The following is an 18,633-nucleotide window of genomic DNA, read 5'->3' as shown; positions in this document are numbered from 1 at the left end:
GAGGAATGCCTCCTCAGAGTAAAATAGTAAAATGGAGTTTATGGCTAACTTATAAAATTGCTGGTGCCTCTAAAGCAGCTTCCATTGAGCAATCCTTAACAGGAAACTACCACGCTTCAGTTGTGCTGGAACAGCTGCCCAGACAGGCTGTGGATGCTCCGTTCCTGGAGGTGTTCAAGGCCAGGATGGCTGGGGCCCTGGGGAGCCTGGTCTGGTATTAGATATGGAGGTTGGCAGCCCTGCCTGCAGCAGGGGGGTTGGAACTTCATGATCCTTGAGGTCCCTTTGAACCCAAACCGTTCTGCAATTCTATGAAATTCAGGTGGCTGTATCAAGAAGCATTACCCATCCCTAAAGCTGCTGTGGAGAAGCCCACCATTAGAATGAGTCAGCTTTGATGCAGGAATCACAAGAAGACAGGCTGCAACATCCTGACATTCACTGGTGAAGAACTGCACTCTTTCCCAGATGGAGACATTTTAGTACTGATATTTCTTGAGCTAAAGGGCACTGATTTGTCTTTTTTGCTTCAGACTGAATCAGGCACTACTTGAAAACAAGAGCAGATCTAGCATTCAATTCCTACCTGCTTTCATAGGTTTTATCAAATGATTTACTGTTCAGTGTTGCTCCCAGCTGTTTAGTGACTTGATGTCAGGTCCATTTTAGCAAATCATGCCGATGTTTTACAGCATCTAACTCCTGCATCCTGTGGACCCCATCATCTGACCAATTCTGACCGCATGTGAAGTGCACTAACACACATCCGGAACAGCAGATATACGATCTGTCCTTTCACACATTTCCTCAGGGCTTAGCTCTCAGAACTGTAAATGTCAGCTTTGAGATATATGGTCACTGCTTGCATTAGGAAGCAAAATTGCACAGGCGCTTGAGAAAGAAAGCTCACAGTTTTAAACAAATAACAAGACAAGCTTTTGTAACAGCACCTTTATGGAACAAGGTTAGCTTTAGACAAGTGCCAGGTTACAGGGATTTTTATATAAAGAAAGCAATCTTGGGTTTAGCCCACTCTGATAAAGCTTACAACACTAATTTATAGGCACTGTGTTCGGGCTATTTCCAAAGTAAAAAAAGGCTTTCCATTACAGTGCTTGGAGTGGTTAACAAGTAAGATAACTTACTGCATTCTTTTTCAGAGATCACTCAATCTTGTCCATTATGTCCCAGCATTACTGGGATTTCAGAACACGCAAACAATGCAATCCTAGCTCAGGTTAAAGAGGAAAGCAATGTAATGTAAGCCAAAGAACAAACCATTTTCATAGTTACAACTGTGAATATACATATTCGCATGGGAAGTTACACTCATTTTTCTGCATAAAAATTCCACCTCTCCATACAACAGTTATGTGTCAGCAGAGGACTACACTGTGCACGGCTCAGCCTTGAAAAGAAAGTCTGGACTGGAGTCACAGCCAGCTACATGGATCAACAAGCAACCCCTTCAGATCCAGCAGCTCTGGTTTAGTGGACGGAAACTTTGGCCTATTGTTCAAACATACTTGTCAGCAACAAACAAGAAAGATCTTTAAAAATAAAGCAAACTGTCTTGTGTGCATAAAAAGTCAGTGCCTTGACCTTTAAAAGCATCTCTATAAGCGACTTTACCTTAAACTGGGCAGTGCTTAAGTTACAAAAGATTCAAGGCTGATTAGTTTCTTTATGATGGCTGAAGAAACGGTTCTGCTTCGGGAATTCAAGATGAATCAGGTTTAGTAGTAGATTTATTAATTTGCTGTGATTTACAGTGCAGTGATCACGTCTGAAACGAGGAGACATCAAAACAGGTTTAGCCTAAAGGTTTATGGCTTCCAAGTCAAATTCCATGACCAGTGTCAGTCATTTGGGCAACTGAAGATTAGCAAACAGAAGATAAGCAGAGGTCAGGTGCTGCACTGATGATTTGGAGACAGTATTCCAAAGTATCTTCTCTTACAGCAATTTCCTTTTCTCAAACTCCTGCAAGTAGCAAACAGACATTTCAGATGGAAGAAAAAAAAAAAAAAAAAAAAAAAGGCTTTTATTACTATTATATTTTAAATTACTTTGTATTTATTTTAAATCTAATTTTAGGAATTAAAAACTAAATTAAAAAATACTTCATGTGTGCAAACCTTCTCTCACCTCACATTAACTCACTGGCTACAAAAAGCAATTGAGCTAGATTGCAGTGATACCAAGGAACCACTTGCTCCCAGACACTGCATGAACTGGCTTGAAAAACATTAATTCTCTGTAAGAGCATACAGAAGTTTTTCAGTTGTGTGCATTCAGCTCTAATTCCAAATTAGTACTTAACAGACATTTCTATATGCCATATTGACTGCACTTTCAAAGACTGGCTGGTTGTTTTCAATTAATTTGGGTTCTTTGCTTCCTCTGATAGAACCCAGAAAACACAGTTCAACAAGTAGTTGTACACCACAGCAAAATGTAATCACTTCTGCATTTTTGTTGCTCACTTTCCTATAAAGGAAATACTACATATAACTACTGCTGCATATCACCTAAGTCATAACTACATTAACCAAGCTTCGAGCAGCAGAGTATTTGGCTCTGATATGCACTGCCAACTCTTATTCCCTCAAAAGCAGACTCCTGCTTAGTGTGAGTGCACAAATATACCAGTTAACCAACCTTGTAGATGGTGCTGCCTAACTGAGCAGGGGACATGCTGACAACAACACCAGCGCTCTGAAGAGCAGCTATCTTCTCTTTGGCTCCACCCTTCCCACCAGCAATGATTGCTCCAGCATGACCCATCCGTCTGCCTGGAGGAGCAGTGAGACCAGCAATGAATGACACTACTGGCTTGGCATTTGAACCCTGTCAATAAAGAAAAGTCACTGAGTTACATGGTGAAGGGTGAATGAAAAGCAACTCCAGGTAACAGATTTCAAATAATACATCTTTGGCTAGCTGATACATCAAAGAGCTGGAAATCTCAGACCACGTGGAACCTTTAGCTAGAAGTGTGAAATACTTCATCTCCTGATAAAAAGCAATACTTTACAAAATGCTTCCCAAAAAAAAAGCAAAATGTTCCCTACAAATATCATAATAGAATTAAAAATCTGGAGCTGATCCTCTACAGTTAAACTGAAATTAGGAGCTTTAATCATGTTAAATTCCTCTTATATCAAAGTATGATAGCTTGTATCCTTTGCTCTTTTGTCACCAGAGGTTAGAAATTGAACCAAGCTTTCTTGACATGGCAGAAAAGGGCTAACCAGCAACATATTTGGAAGTAAGTTCTTCAAAACTTACAGAATTATTTTCCTTCAAGAAAGCTGCTGCATCTTCTTCAGCATTTCCTCCAATTTCCCCAATCAATATGATTCCTTCAGTATGAGGATCCTTCAGGAAGACATCAAGACAGTCAATAAAATTAGTTCCATTGAAAGGATCACCTCCAATCCCTGGAAAAAAAGTGTAAAATTGAATTAAAAAATAACTCAAGATAATGACACTGCATTTACATTAACAGTTTCAAAGCAAATTTCAACAGGAAGGTTATTCCCAAAGACTCATAAGACAAACAGCTCTTGGAGTGCCAAAGAATCTGCTCTAAATCTCTCCTCCACTACTTCACAGAGAGCTTGCTATCCAAAGTTAAACATCTGTGAATGATTTGCCCAGAGAGGCTGTGGATGCCCCATCCCTAGAGGTGTTCAAGGCCAGATTGGATGGGGCCCTGGGCAGCCTGGTCTGGTATTAAATGGGGAGGTTGGTGGCCCTGCATGTGGCAGGGGGTTGGAGATTCATGATCCTTGAGGTCCCTTCCAACTCTGGCCATCCTGTGATTCTGTGATTATTCACCTTCCAAACCATAAGCCAAACATCACATCCTATACAGAGACTCTACACAAAATACAGCTGAGTTAAGACTCCAGCAACAGAATTTTACTGTTAAAAAAAAAGTGAATGAGCCAACTTGCTCAGAATACCCAACTAAATGCCTAAGAATGCTCCGTCCTTTTACATTAATATTAAACTTCTCAGAACAATTTGTTTCTAAACTGATGCCACGTTTGTTGGCTGCTCTCTGCTCAAAGATGTTTTCTAGGCTTTTATTAATCTGATGTGGAAATGGTAATGGAAAAGGATTATATCTTCACAACAGATAGAGATCTCATTTCTCAGCATAACGATAAGCCACCCAACGATTTCTAGGCTTGCAGAAAGTAATTATTTTGGATGTGTTCCTGTGAAGAAAAAGCCAGTGAGTCTACAGGCTGCTTCTGAGAAAACCTACCAACACAGAAGGACTGCCCCAATCCAACTTGCGTTGTCTGATGAACAGCTTCATAGGTCAGGGTTCCAGATCTTGACACGATGCCTTTGGGAACAAAGGGAGATAAACTTGACACTGAGTGCATGACTGCAGGTAGCTGTTCTTAAATTCAACAAAATCACCTTACTGAACTGAACACAAGATGTCAGGTTTTTCAGCTATCATTGCCAAAACATGAAAACTCTATAGAAGATTACATTTGTATTATTTCGTGATTGGCATTTTTGACACTTAATTGTAAAGAGATTAAAGCTGCCCAGCAAAGCAGTTATGTTGGCTGAGATGGCATTCTTCACACTACCACTTCATCAGGAAAGAAAGTTGGAAACAAAATAGAATATATACCTTGTCCTGTATAAAAATAGCTTACACCTTGAAGTCAAAACAGGGTTGCAACTCAGTTAGGTTCTTCCAGAACCCAAAGACACTACATTGAAAGGGTAGGTGATAGCAAGACAAGGGGAAATGGTTTTACATTGAAGGAGGGAAGATTTAGGTTGGATTTCAGGGGGAAGTTCTTTACAGAGAGAGTGGTGAGGTGCTGGAACAGCTGCCCAGAGAGGCTGTGGATGCCCCGTCCCTGGAGGTGTTCCACAATGGGGCCCTGGGCAGCCTGGTCCAGTATTAAATGGGGAGGTTGGTGGCCCTGCATGTGGCAGGGGGTTGGAGCTTCATGATCCTTGAGGTCCCTTCCAACTCTGGCCATTCTATGACATAAAAGAGTTACCATTCCTCAGATACTTGCTGCTGCAACTGATTGTTCTACAATACATATTTAATGTTTATATTACAGTATTACAAGAGACCACAACCCCAGCCAGACCTAACTACATTTTCTGCAGCCAAAGTTAAGCACTGAATCGTAGGTTGGGGACAAAATACTTGCATGCCTTTTATCCATTTTTTAAAGTCAAGATTTTTGTTAACACTACAAGAAGGAAGCTTTTCAAGAAAAACAGACATTATCTTCCATCTATTTCAAGCCACTTAACAAGCAGTGTAATTAGTATACTCCAGAAACAGAAGGCAAAATGCACTATTAGGCTAACATTTAACTTTGTCTGCTGTTTATACCATAGAAGAGTGCAGATGTCTACCAGCAAAGAAGTGGGTTTATTTCTTACTACAGCCCACAAAGAACTTCCTATGTTTTAGATTCAGATACTACAGACCAAAAATTGAGGCTGTTTTCAAAGCTCACATCCCAAGATTATCAAATGATTCTTGGATGCCTCAGAGCAAGAGAAGGCTGAGGAGCATTCCATCAAATGTGAGTGTCAAATGAAGTTGGGAAGGTGGCAAAGTTCACATCTTTACTCCCTGGCTCATGGATCACTATCAAAAAACGTTTCTAGCAGCAGTAGGATATCAGGATTTAAAACATCCTTTTGCACTTGACGTGCAAAAGATTCATTCATTCAGATTCCATGGTCCTGTGACTCCTGCAGACACTCAAGATCTTAACAGAACTTTGATTCAGAAGAAAGCCTGAATGACAATATCAATTGTCACTGTTACAGTCATAGAGCAAGGGTTTAATGTTATCTAGAAGGGAAATAACTGCAGTGGTCTGATTTTTCTATTTCCAGTTTGACACAAGTGCTAATGCTTCCTCCATTCCAGCATCACCAGGTACAGCTTATTCCATTGTCAGAAGTGGTCAAACTAATGGTTGGCGACCCTGCACACATTGAGCAGGGGGTTGAAACTAGATGATCACTGTGCTCCTTTTCAACTCAGGCCATTCTATGATTCTGTGTTAGAAAAACTGCCCTGACTACTGTTAGTTCCAGTACAGTGAACAGCTTTCCTCACAGCAAACATGTTTTTCCACCAGAAAAATTACAAACATTAAAAGGTGCTGTGTTTAAGATAAGCAAAATACCTCACTGACAGATAATGGCAGTGTATGCTGCTTGCAATGTTTCTGAAGCTCTATTTATTAAGATAGCAACGTATGTTTTGGAGCACCTTTTAAATAATGCAATGCAGGAGTTACAATCTATTCTTATTTCTATAGCTTAAGACAAAGAACCACTAGAAATCAGCATACAACGCTTGCATGCTAAAGGGTTTGTAACTAATGTGTGGTTATGAACAATTCTCTGCCTCTCTGATCTCAGCTCCCCTGTCTGAGAAGTGGGTGTGCTTGTTCCACTCACCATGGTACTACTGCCTGAATTCCCAGGTTAGAAAGTTCTTTGTAAACTCTTCTCTTTGGAAGTACGCTCGAATAATCGTGTTAAGGAAACAAACTCTATCATTAAGTCTTTGGCCTTCAGGATTTATGAGAAAGCTAACTTACAAACTGAAGGACAAAGTGTTACACAGCATATTAAGTGTCTTCTGGGTAGGATGAGGTTAGCCTTGTGGATAAGAATACTAGAGCACCAAACATTACTTTTAGATGATGCATAAAAATTCAAAAACTCACCAATTCTTCCTTTTTTGTGAATGTGACCAGGCATGATACCGATTTTACACTCTCCTGGCTAAAGAAAGAATAAGAAGACAAATCAAGCATTCAAACCATCACTAAGAATAGTTCAGCCTTGGAGCAAATTCAGAATTCACTTACATTGATGACCCCAGGGCAGTTTGGGCCCACAAGTCGAGTCTTATTCTGGCGAAGCAGTCTGTGTTTAACCCGAACCATGTCCTGCTGGGGAATCCCTTCAGTAATGCAAACAACCAGGGGCATTTCTGCATCGATTGCTTCATTGATTGCAGCAGCAGCAAATGGAGGAGGTACATATATAACCGTGGCAGAAGCACCAGTCTGTTCTTTGGCCTACAAGGACAATAATAAAAAAGGTATCAAGCGTTTAATGAGCCCAAAGAGAGCATCTGATTACTAGTCACTTCAAGTATGTCCTCTACAGGCAAAAGTGAAATAAATAGATATGTAACAGTTTACCATAAACGTGCAAGTGTTAAATTCACTGAAGATGGACATACAGAGCACAGGGAACTGAAACCTAAGCACTATCTGAAAAACACCTCCCCTAAAAACACTGTTAGATAATACTTGGCCACAACTTCATCACACAAACCAAAATCAATCAGGAAACAGCTACAGGCATAAAACGTAAGCCTACTGCAAAGAAAAGATATTTGCATTGCTGAGTGTGAAGATCAGAGTGGAAGGCAGATTCATGCTTGACCACACAGAAAGCCTCTCTCACAAGGCTTCTATTTCCTTGCTTGCATAGTGACATCCAAGGTTCACATCTGTCTCTTCACTATGAGGAATGGAAGCATTCAGCAGCACTAGCTCTTGGACTGAACTGTCTGCTCCTTCAGTCACTGCTACAAATTACCTCCTTCACAGAATTAAACACAGGCAGACCCAGATGTGTTTTTCCACCTTTCCCTGGAGAAACTCCTCCAACTAGATTGGTGCCGTACTCCAATGCCTGTTGGCTGTGAAAGGTGCCCTATGAGAGAAAAAGAACAAAGATAAAAAGCATATAACAACAAATAAAATGTGAAAAAAAAAAAACCAACTCTGATGACATCTATAATTCTGAAGACAATTTATTGCACCTCAATTTACAATGAGGTGATTTCACCCCCAATAAACAATCGGCTACTCTGAAGAGTGCATCAACTTGTTTTAAATCAATTCAGAATATGCTATCAGTTTGTATTTGGTTTTTGTTTCTTTTAAACTGAGGCACACCAAAGAGCAATTTGTCCTGTGTTGCTGATACACCTGTAGACGTAGCAGCTATGTTTTATTTTCCACAGCCATTATGGCAGATGATAAATTCAAAGAAATTACCATTCTCATCCATAACCAGGAGACAGGTTAAGCAACAAGCAGTCTTCTCCCCTTTTAAATGTGTAAAAGAGTGAATGTGAGATTCAAATTAAAACAATTTTTTTTCCTGTGGGCATCAATGTTCAAAGGCATTCATGTGAAAGATCACTTTCAAAGCTGTAAGGTTTTACAAAAGTAGCTTTTAAAGCTTGTAAAGGGAGCAAGTCTCCCTTTACAAAGAAGCCCTTTCAGTTGTACAGGGCTTAAGGCTTGAGAGCAAAGCCAACCACAAAAATAAAAATGAAACATAAAATAAAGTCAGGAATCAGAACACAGTTGACTCAAAAACAAAGTTTTAAGTTTGCACACTGAAAAACAAAAATCTATAGTTTATTGATATTAAGAAAAATGCTATTTGGACTTGGAAAGTAGAGAACTACACAGCCAAAGGGATCTATTCAACAAAGCTTTGCTTCCTATCAACAAAGAACGAACTATAATCTCTCTTATGCATTACTATATTTCATGGCCAAATAATTTTCTGCACCAGCAGGGTGACAGAAGAAGTATTGCACATATACATACCTGCTTGCCTGTAAAACCCTGACAGATAACCTTTGTGCCTTTGTTAATATATAGATTTTTCCTTGATGCTGTGTAAGAGCAGTGTCGTACTCCATTCTGGTGCACTAGAGAAAGGCAGAAAAGAGAAAGCAAACCATTAATCCACTGCCTCGTTATGCTCCACGTTAAAAAATGTCCTATCAAATAAGTACATACACATTTATGTTTTCATAGAATCACAGAATGGCCTGGGTTGAAAAGGACCACAATGCTCATCCAGTTCCAACCTCCTGCTATGTGCAGGGTCACCAACCAGCAGACCAGGCTGCCCAGAGCCACATCCAGCCTGGCCTTGGATGCCTGCAGGGATGGGGCATCCACAGCCTCCTTGGGCAACCTGTTCCAGTGTGTCACCAGCCTCTGTGTGAAAAACTTCCTCCTAATATCTGACCTAAACCTCCCCTGTCTCAGTTTAAAACCATTCCCTCTTGTCCTATCACTATCCTCCCTCATAAACAGCTGTTCCCCTTCCTGCTCCCTTCAAGTACTGGAAGGCCACAGTGAGCCTTCTCTTCTCCAAGTTAAACAAGCCCAGTTCCCTCAACCTTTCCTCACAGGAGAGCTGCTCCAGCCCTCTGACCATCTTAGTGCCCTCCTCTGGACCCGCTGCAAAAGCTCCACATCTTCCTGTGGGCCCCAGGCCTGGACACAGCACTGCAGATGGGGCCTCACAAGAGCTGCGCATAGGGGGACAATCACCTCCCTCTCTCTCCCTCCCTGCTGGTCACCCCTTTTTTAAGATGAATTGATTCAATTGCTTTTAAAAGCAGCTCTGGAAGTTCTTAAGTGGTAATGACTTGTTTTTCTAAGGTATTACACATCGGTAATTTACCCAGTTTGCTGAGGGTCAGACCATGCACATACACCACACTGAACATCAGAACCCCAGTCAGGACGAACAACAGATGCCAGCATCTTATCTACTGCTTTCATTCACAAATGAATTCATCCCCATCCTCTACACATTTCTGCAAAGTGATAAAGGAGACCCAAAATCCCAGGTTTTCTTAAAGCAAGCAAAAGCTATTACACAGAAAGAATATTTTTCAATATAAACTGCTGATGCAGGAATGAGGTGACTGTTAGCAGGACCTTCTTTCTCCATACCATAAAAGCACTTCCACAGTGCCAAGATCAGCTGTCCATCCCATATCCATTTTCAGATATTTACAACCTTTCACAAAAACGTTTTCGAAACCTTAAGTTGACCAATTCTCAGCTTTCAGGCATATACATGGATATATTTTTCAAGGATAAGAAGCTTTCAAGTCTTTTCTTTTTCACACTTTGATAGCTTGGAAAAGATTTATTCTTCTGCACCGATAACTGAAAAACTGCTTAAATTCCAAAACTTTTTATGGATTTAGCCTTGAAAATACCTCATAAATGACAAAGTAACCTTGGTTTAGAGAAAATACAGCTGGCTTAGAAAAATCTGGCTAGAAGTGTGAGCAGTTTGCTGACTAGGTCTGGATAGTGATAGGACAAGAGGGAATGGTTTTAAACTGAGACAGGGGAGGTTTAGGTCAGATATTAGGAGGAAGTTTTTCACACAGAGGCTGGTGATGCCCTGGAACAGGTTGCCCAAGGAGGCTGTGGATGCCCCATCCCTGCAGGCATCCAAGGCCAGGCTGGATGTGGCTCTGGGCAGCCTGGTCTGCTGGTTGGTGACCCTGCACATAGCAGGGGGTTGGAACTGGGTGAGCATTGTGGTCCTTTTCAAGCCAGGCCATTCTGTGACTCTATGACTTCTGGTAGAGGCAGCTCAGCATATACATGTGTCTGCAGAGCAGTATGTTTTGAAAGAAAAGAAGAAAAAAAAGCCCGTTGTGCTTTCTGGGATAGATTAGGATGAGAGATTTTTATTATCCCTTATAGCTGGCACGATACAGCTCTCTATTTCCCACTGTGACCTCATCTGAAGTAGAAAACTTTCTCCCTGGCCATCAGCACAGTAAGAGCAGCAGAAGTACGGCTGGAAATGCAGTTTTGCTGAACATGGCACAGGCTGCAAGTCCTGGGTGCAAACAGCAAGAGATTTAACAGACAAGAGATGAGAAGGAGACAGGTGGAAATGGAAACGGCACACCCAAGTTCACAGCAGGTAAGAGTCAGAAATAGAACCCAAGTCTCAATTTGCAGCTAGACTTTCATTCACCAGCTCATCTTGTTTCACAGCTTCCAACTGCTGTTCAAGGAATTGCTTCTGTTAGAACAAATCAGGGTTCCACAGTGTAATCCATGTGCCTTCAGGAAGACAGGACAAGAAATTATTTGCTCTTCTGCTTGCAAAGCTTCAGCAACAAGCCACTAAAAGCTAACCTCATCACTGACCCTATTTCAATGTACAGCTCTAACTTACAGGCCAAACTGCAATAGTGCAGGCTTTGTGTCAAGCCACAGAGAACAAGAACAAGACTTTGCAAACCCAGATCCAATCAGAAGCACAGTAAAAATGCTGTATTTTGTCAGATCAGAGGTCTAATAACATTAATACCACTGTGCTCAATGAAGGCCTGTAGTGCACCTTCAGAAAAGCAGAACACAGTGCCAGGTAACCTTCCTCAGGCAATCCCTTTGGCTTCTGCCACATAATTTTTGGTTTTTGATAGTTTGCATTTGTATTTAAGGAAAACAAATAGATCTGATTTAAAGCAAGAAAGCCCAAGTTACCTTTGTACAGCTTACCCCAGCAGCACACATAGCAGGACTCAATCCCTTCCCAACTCAAACTTCATGGAGTTGGAAACTTGTTATTTTCAGGACTTCTCACAAGATTCCCTAAAGCTATAGAGAGGAATCCAAATCAGAATGCTTCTCTCTTGCCCACTTTTATCCTGGACCAAAAAAAAAAAAAGAAGTTTGGAAGGCAAGGAAGGATCTGAAGGTGCTCACAGAATAGCACAGCATGAAAGCAAGGGAAAGAAACAAAGATTCCTTTCCAGAAGGACCTGAGCAGGTAGTTCCACTGCCAGGAGACTGACAAGCAATAAATGAAATTCTCCCTCTATCACTTCTTGAAATGCCCTGGGAGCTTAGAGATAAAGCAAGATATTCCTTTCTATTTCCTATGTAAGAAAAGAAGAAAGCCTTAGAAAATAAATAGGCTCCAGTACAAATGGGAAGAATGGACTTCAGGGCAAAGTCAGGGAAAGGAGTCAAGTCCAAAGAGCACCAGCGGAAATACCCAAGTTTTTCTGCTGGAAGAGGACAAGGAGATCCCACGTAATCAAGGGATTGCTCAGAATTCTCTTTCAGACAAGGAGAAAGATATTATGTGCTCAGGACAGGATTTCTAGCTACTGCTCCTCAGTTTCTCTTCCCTCACTCTTCTCTTGCCAAGTTCCTGTTAATTATGGAAATCCCCATCTACGAACACAGCGTAAGAGTTTAAGAAATAAGTTAACCAGTCTATAGAAGGACAGATGTGATGACTATGCTACACCCACCACATTACACAGAAGTAGGACTAATGGGAAAGCAATATTTAGAAGAATTTCTATTTCTTTCAACACTTCTTTGTTCCCTAACCAAAAATCCCCACTCACTGCAAAGAACAATACTGGCTGCACTGGGCCACGAAGTCACAGAGAGAAGCTTCCTTCCAAATGTAAGGAGTTTAAGGAGAAAATAGGCACTGTTCTTCCAAGACAACAACCTTTTTCCCATATATACTTCACTGAGAATGCATGCAGCTGAAGGGCTGGGAGCCCCTGTGCTGCTGGGGAGTCCCAGTGCTGCTCACACTGAAACACCCAACAAATCCTCCATTTGCATCATTACTTCTACAGCAATCTTTGCCAGAGCTATGCCCCTAATCTATTTCCATGATTTAATGTAAGAGCTTTCCAAAGGCTTCAATCCCACCCAACGTAACATCCCAAATTTAAGGTTCCAGCAGACTTTTAACATTTAAGAGCAATGAACCAGAAAAATGTTTCAATGAAGGAATATTTGATCTCTCAGAAGTTTCTTTAAAAGAGTTTATAAACCGTTGCAAGCAGAACACCTCTTGAACCACTCAGTCCACCTCTTCCCTTACGACCCAAAAAGAACCGTAAGCACTCTTCCTTCAATCTGTTTGACTGCTGTTTGTAAAGGGAATGAAGTGGGGTTTCAAAGACATAAAAATCTGTAAAAAATTAGCTTTGCTGGAGTACAAATTAACCCACGCCAGAGATGCTACACGCCCATCCACCAACAGAACCAATTCTCTTAGACTCACAGGAGTGAGCTCAAAGAGTTCAACTGATAAGACAGAGACACTGTGCTGAGGCAACACAGCTCTCTACTGGTGCTTATAGGGGACATGAAGCAGGAAAGGACACCTGGGGGAGGGTGGGTGTGCCACAGCACCACAGCCTAAAGCACTGCAGAATCACATTAGGAGTCCCTGACCTACAAGTTAATCACAAAATGCCCTGGGTTGAAAAGGACCACAATGATCATCTAGTTTAAATCCCCCTGCTGTGTGCAGGGTCACCAACCAGCAGACTAGGCTGCCCAGAGCCACATCCAGCCTGGCCTTGAATGCCTCCAGGGACAGGGACATTAGAAGCATAAAGCTTTTCTTGCAAGGAGTTTCACTGAAAACAATTAAGCTTAATTTTGCTCACTTGTTGCCAGCTGCAAGATGCAAGGCTAACACATCAAATCCTCAGCTTAAGATTCCAAGAAACAACTCTTGTGCTTTGACATGCCCATACTGATTTCAGTAGAGGATGCAGCATTAACTGCCCAAAATAAGCACAAAGAAAGAAAAATAAAGTTGTTTTTTTTTTTTTTTTTTTTTTAATTATTTATTTACTACAATCTTCAAAGCAACGCATATAAAGGCTTATAAGCTGAAAATTTAGCCTCAGATTGCTTGTGGTCTTCCAGTGAATACGTAAGGGTTTGAGTTTTGGGTGGTCCTGTGTGGAACCAGCAGGTGAGCTCCACAGTCAGTGTTCACAGAATGGCCAGGGTTGGAAGGGACCTCAAGGATTGTGAATCTCCAACCCCCTGCCACACGCAGGGCCACCAACCTCCACATTTAATGCTAGACCAGGCTGCCCAAGGCCCCATCCAACCTGGCCTTGAACAACTCCAGGGATGGGGCATCCACAGCCTCTCTGGGCAGCTGTTCCAGCACCTCACCACTCTCTCTGTAAAGAACTTCCCCCTGACATCCAACCTAAATCTACCCTCCCTTAACTTAAAACCATTTCCCCTTGTCCTGCAGTTATCAACCCTTTCAAAGAGTTGACTCCCCCCGTCTGCAGGCTCCCTTCAGGTACTGAAAGGCTGCAATGAGGTCACCCCGCAGCCTTCTATTCTCCAGGCTGAACAAGCCCAGCTCCCTCAGCCTGTCCTCGTGTTCGCCCTTTCCAAAAGGGATAACGTATCACTAAGACTCCAGCTCTACTCGCTGCCCCCAAAAAGCCCGACGTGGCTCCTCTCCACCACGGTCACACCACAGAAAAAGCCACCCCAGAGCGCAGCGGCTTCTCCATCCAGAGGAACCTCAGCTCTCCGAGGCGCGGGTTCTCCTCAGAGCGCTCAGCCCCGCTCTCCCCTCCCCGGGTGACCTTGCGAGGCGGCGGGAAGAGGAGGAGGAGGAAGAGGAGGAGGCGGCCGGGCTCCCCTTCAGCGCAGGCCCCGCGGCCTACCCCGGAGCAGCGGCCGCGGGGGGAGCCGGTTGCCAAGCAGCGCGGAAGACCCCGGAACGCCGTTGAGGGACGAGGGCCGGTACTCACGGCGGAGGAAGCGGCCCAGGAGGCGGGCGGCCGCGGCGCTGCAGTGAGACATCGTCCCCTCGCAATGACACCGCCACGGCGGCCCTACGCGGCGCCTGAGCACTGCCCCACAGGCGCGCCGCCGGGCAGCCCCGCGTTGCGATTGGCTCAAGGGGAAGGTCCTCCGCATGGTGTCAGCCAATCAGAAGGGAGCTGAGGGGCGGGAAAGCTCCGAGGGGGATTGTGGGGGCTATAGTCTGCAGTGCCTCGCCTGTGTGAGCGCTGAGCCCCCGGCGCTGGGGGGAGGAACGCTGAGAGCTCCTCTGAGGTCACCAAGTCCAAATGCAGCTCATCCCCACCGCGCCCACTAACCGTGTCCTTCAGTCCCACCTCTACACAGTTCCTGAACCACCTCCAGGGACAGCGAGCCCGGGACCCCTCTGAATCACAGAATCACAGAATGGCTCGGGTTGGAAGGGACTTCAAGGATCATGAAGCTCCAACTCCCTGCCACATGCAGGGCCACCAACCTCCACATTTAATACCAGACCAGCTTCCCAAGGCCCCATCCAACCTGGCCTTGAACACCTCCAGGGACAAGGCATCCACAGCCTCTCTGGGCAGCTGTTCCAGCACCTCACCACTCTCTCTGTAAAGAACTTTCCCCTGACATCCAACCTAAACCTTCCCTTCCTCAACTTGAAACCATTTCCCCTTTTGCTGTAGTTATCAACCCTTTCAAGAGTTGATTCCCCTCCTCTGGGCAGCCTGTGCCAATGCACTACCACTCTTTCTGATATTTTTCATAATATCCAACCTAAACCTCCTCCGGCACAACTTAAGGCCGTTGCCTCTCATCCTGTCACTGTTACCTGGGATCCCCAGCTCGCCACAATCTCCTCTCAGGGAGCTGTTCAGAGCCATAGGGCCTCCCCTGAGCCCGCTCTTCTCCAAACTGAACAATCCCAATTCCCTCATGTTGACACAAGTCATTACCCCCTAATACAAGTGTTGTGGGACAGAAGCCAGCTCCACTCACTTGAACATAAGAAGAAATAAGCCTGTTTTGGGTTGGTTTAATGCAGTGACTTTGTTCCTAGCAGAGAACGCTCTGTTCTGCCAACACTAATTTAACTGATTCAATCAGCTAAGTACAAAGAATCCATTCAACCCAGGGAGAAACAATACAGCAGTGAGCAGCACTCAGGTGGCACAGGAGTTTCCCTGCACCGCTTGGGACAGACTGAGTTCTGTCTCAGTGTGGGGCAGCCAAAGGGTTGGAAAAAAACCATGGGATTTAATCTCTGAACAATGCTTTTCAGTCACTGCAGAAGGGATGGGTCTTCCTAATACATTTTTAAGTGTGCAACCTCGTTTTAAGAGCAATGCGGATTTTGGAGCTCAACCTTATGGAAATCACACATCCAGAAACAGCCGAATCCCAGTGAAAACATCTTTTTGCTCATTTACTTAGAGCTGGGCTTTGATCTTGTTAGAAAGCAGATCTTCGTGAGGTTAAACACAGGACTTTCTGCCCAGTATGTCTGCAGAGGGCTCGACTTTCAGATAGGAAAAACAACAACAACCGAAAGGAATAGAGTGTCATGTTAATGTTTATTTACCTGGGAACTCCAGCAGGAGCATAAGATAAAATCACACTGCCTGCTCACATTTTGCCTTTCCTAGATCTTTAGATGAAAAGAATTCGCTGCAAGCACAAAATTAAACTTCTTTTGATACTCCCTTAAAACTAATGGTAAAATGTTTTTCTTTCCTTTGCTTACCTTCTGGTTGGACAGTTGTGGGAATTTGGAGCTTAGGGACTATGCACTTCCTTGGGGCCATCACAGAAATCAGCCAATTCCTCCCAGCCAAGGCTTCTTCTGTGTAAGAAAAGGCAATGCTAATGCTTTGTTTGTTTCCATCATCTGACAAAATGTGCAGTGTAAATAAATCACCCTTAAACATCTGGACTTCCTAGCACCAAAGGTAGAAAAGCCACACCTGCGTTTTGCAGGGTGTCCTGTCTGCACTCCAGAGCCTATGTCTGGTATTTTAAACTGGAAGAGGGTAGATGTAGACTAGATATTAGGAAGGAATTTTTTATTGTGAGACCAGTGAGGTTGTGAATGTCCCCTCACTGAAAGCACTCAAGGCCAGGCTGGATGGAGCTGTGAGCAACCTAGTCTAGAAGGAGGTCTCCCTGCCTATAGCAGAGGGTTGGCACGAGATGCTCTTAAAGGCCTCTTCCAATCCAAACCATTCTATGATTACTTCCATGGCATATACACAGACTGTGCTCCAAGCACTGGCACTCAGAAGCACCTGGATAGAATTGTCACCTGCATCAAACGCCAGTCTCTCTCTTTCCCATGAACCTGAGATGGGTACAGAAAGTGCCTGCCAAGCTCACCTTCTCCATTCCCACAGGTAACTCACTCCTAGCACACACAGCATGCTATTTCCCATGTGCACATTTCCATGCATGAATCCATGTATCTCCTCTTCTGGATTTCCTGATGACTTGTTTTGTGAGATTGTTGCAGACAACACAGGGAACATTTAAGCTGCTTGTGGACTGGCATCTAGTACAGCTCGAGCCACCTCTCAGCACCCCTTCAGCTTCTCCCTGCCCCTCCAGGAAGGCCTGGTTTTCCCTTAAGTCCTATACTCAACCAGCCAGCCTTCTGCAGGTGCCTCGGGTACCATAGGGCATAACAGACAGCACTCAGCATCTATATTTAGGCACTGGACATGAGCCTTTGCTGTCCAAATGGCATGCAGCTAGGGAGGAAATTCAGGTCCTATGTGCCAGATGAGTACACATGTGCTGTCCCAGCTCTTGTGCCCTGGGAGACCTTGTTGGTGCCATCAGCAGAGACAAAACAGCAGTTCCTGCCAACCATCAGCCCACCCCCATCATTTTTTCCCTGTTCATTCCTATAGTTGTTTTGGCACTTGTGGAAACCCACAGAACAACATTCAAATCCCTCCTTTAAAGCATTTTCTTCTACTTTCGTATTCTGAGAAACCTTTCGTCATCAGTTGTGGCAGAAAAGCAATGGATGGCTGAACAACCCTACACCTCCACTGACCAAAAATGATCATTTTTACTTTTCCCATACCTCCATCATAGAGGAAATTGCAGGCTGGGCATGAAGGTTTGATTGTCAAATATACATATGGTCATATTCAGAGTGGGTATTTTTGTCTGAGTTGAATTAGCCACAAGTGCCACTAGATGTCACAGCTGCTTCATTGTTTAACTCTTCTCCCAGGGCTGTTACAAGTTTGGCTGAAGAGTGAAAGCAAGGACTGTGCAGCAAAGCAGAACCAGGCTCCTGTCCTCAGGCCATTGTTGGAAGATGCTTTAGGACTGGCTTTTCTTGAGTAATGACCTCATGCCCTGCTGAAATCCTCAGACTGGTCGGGCTTGAAGGGAACCTGCGGGAAGCAGACAGTCAGGGAGGAGGAGACAGTGGAAGGGCACAAAAAGCTTTGCTGAAGGCAGGAAATCAAAGTGACCACAAAGATATGACGTTCTCTATGCTGATAATTTCACTGTTGGAAAAAAGTCACTTTTCTACACTTTTTCTGGGATTAACCAATAGCATTTACCTTGGTTCTGCTGATACTTGCCAGTTGGAGCTCATGAAGACCTGCTTCCTCCTGCTGAAATATTTAAGAAATAACAAAAACATCAAGCAAACATAACGAAGCCAAACTCAGGGCATTTTCTATCAAAGGCAGCTAATTTTAGTGCCACACTGCTGCAGAGATTGGCTGCATCCCTGCCCTATTCATGGCAGAAAGGCAAATAACTGCATCACAAAGAAGCCAAGTGAATGGCAGGGGAAGAGTATTCTTCCTCCCTCCTTAGAGCAGCCCGATGTCTGTCTCCTCTCATGTCACCCATAGGAACCTGTTCATTCCCTGCATTTAACTCTGAGGTTCCCAAAGGAGGATACATCTTTTCTGGAGGTTGGTTCAAACTAATTATCTCCCACAAACCTTCAGAGAATTTTCCTTCTCCTGAAGACACCGCAGTTAGAGCAGCAGCCTGTGCCATCGCTGTGCACGTGAAAGTCATAACAATGCTGGAGAGAATTAATTCCTTTATTCACTCTGTTGTGACCAATAATTGCGCCTGTGGATTCTGTTTTCACTCCACTGGCAACACTTATGTTACAAACAAAACCAAAACCGAATTC

The 18,633-nt window shown here is 43.6% G+C and overlaps 1 protein-coding gene across 1 annotated transcript; it reads right to left on the bottom strand.

Annotated features, from left to right (window-relative positions):
- Positions 1 to 936: 936 nt before the first annotated feature.
- On the bottom strand, positions 937 to 14,551 carry SUCLG1 (succinate-CoA ligase GDP/ADP-forming subunit alpha). Its single transcript, XM_042871516.1, has 9 exons — positions 14,444 to 14,551; positions 8,667 to 8,770; positions 7,639 to 7,755; positions 6,897 to 7,109; positions 6,753 to 6,810; positions 4,280 to 4,363; positions 3,292 to 3,443; positions 2,662 to 2,850; positions 937 to 1,983 (listed from the first exon to the last, which is right to left on the bottom strand). Exons 1-9 carry the CDS (start codon positions 14,493 to 14,495, stop codon positions 1,957 to 1,959), a joined length of 996 nt encoding a protein of 331 aa, XP_042727450.1. The 5' UTR covers positions 14,496 to 14,551; the 3' UTR covers positions 937 to 1,956.
- Between the last annotated feature and the right edge of the window lie 4,082 nt (positions 14,552 to 18,633).

Source organism: Lagopus leucura, unplaced genomic scaffold (assembly GCF_019238085.1).
Source record: "Lagopus leucura isolate 7727_CA_CO unplaced genomic scaffold, USGS_WTPT01 Super-Scaffold_100004, whole genome shotgun sequence".
Taxonomy (NCBI): domain Eukaryota; kingdom Metazoa; phylum Chordata; class Aves; order Galliformes; family Phasianidae; genus Lagopus; species Lagopus leucura.
The sequence above is the reverse complement of the archived record's forward strand: the minus strand, read 5'-3'. Positions and strand labels throughout refer to the sequence as shown.

Bases quoted from the DNA above. Each gene is read 5' to 3' on its own strand.
- SUCLG1 (XM_042871516.1), bottom strand. From the start codon at position 14,495: ATGTCTCACTGCAGCGCCGCGGCCGCCCGCCTCCTGGGCCGCTTCCTC. The intron at 7,110-7,638 runs GTAATTTGTAGC...TTGTCCTTGTAG, and splicing joins TGTTTAATTCTGTGAAGGAG to GCCAAAGAACAGACTGGTGC. The intron at 3,444-4,279 runs GTAGGTTTTCTC...CTTTTTTTCCAG, and splicing joins GGGGCAGTCCTTCTGTGTTG to GGATTGGAGGTGATCCTTTC.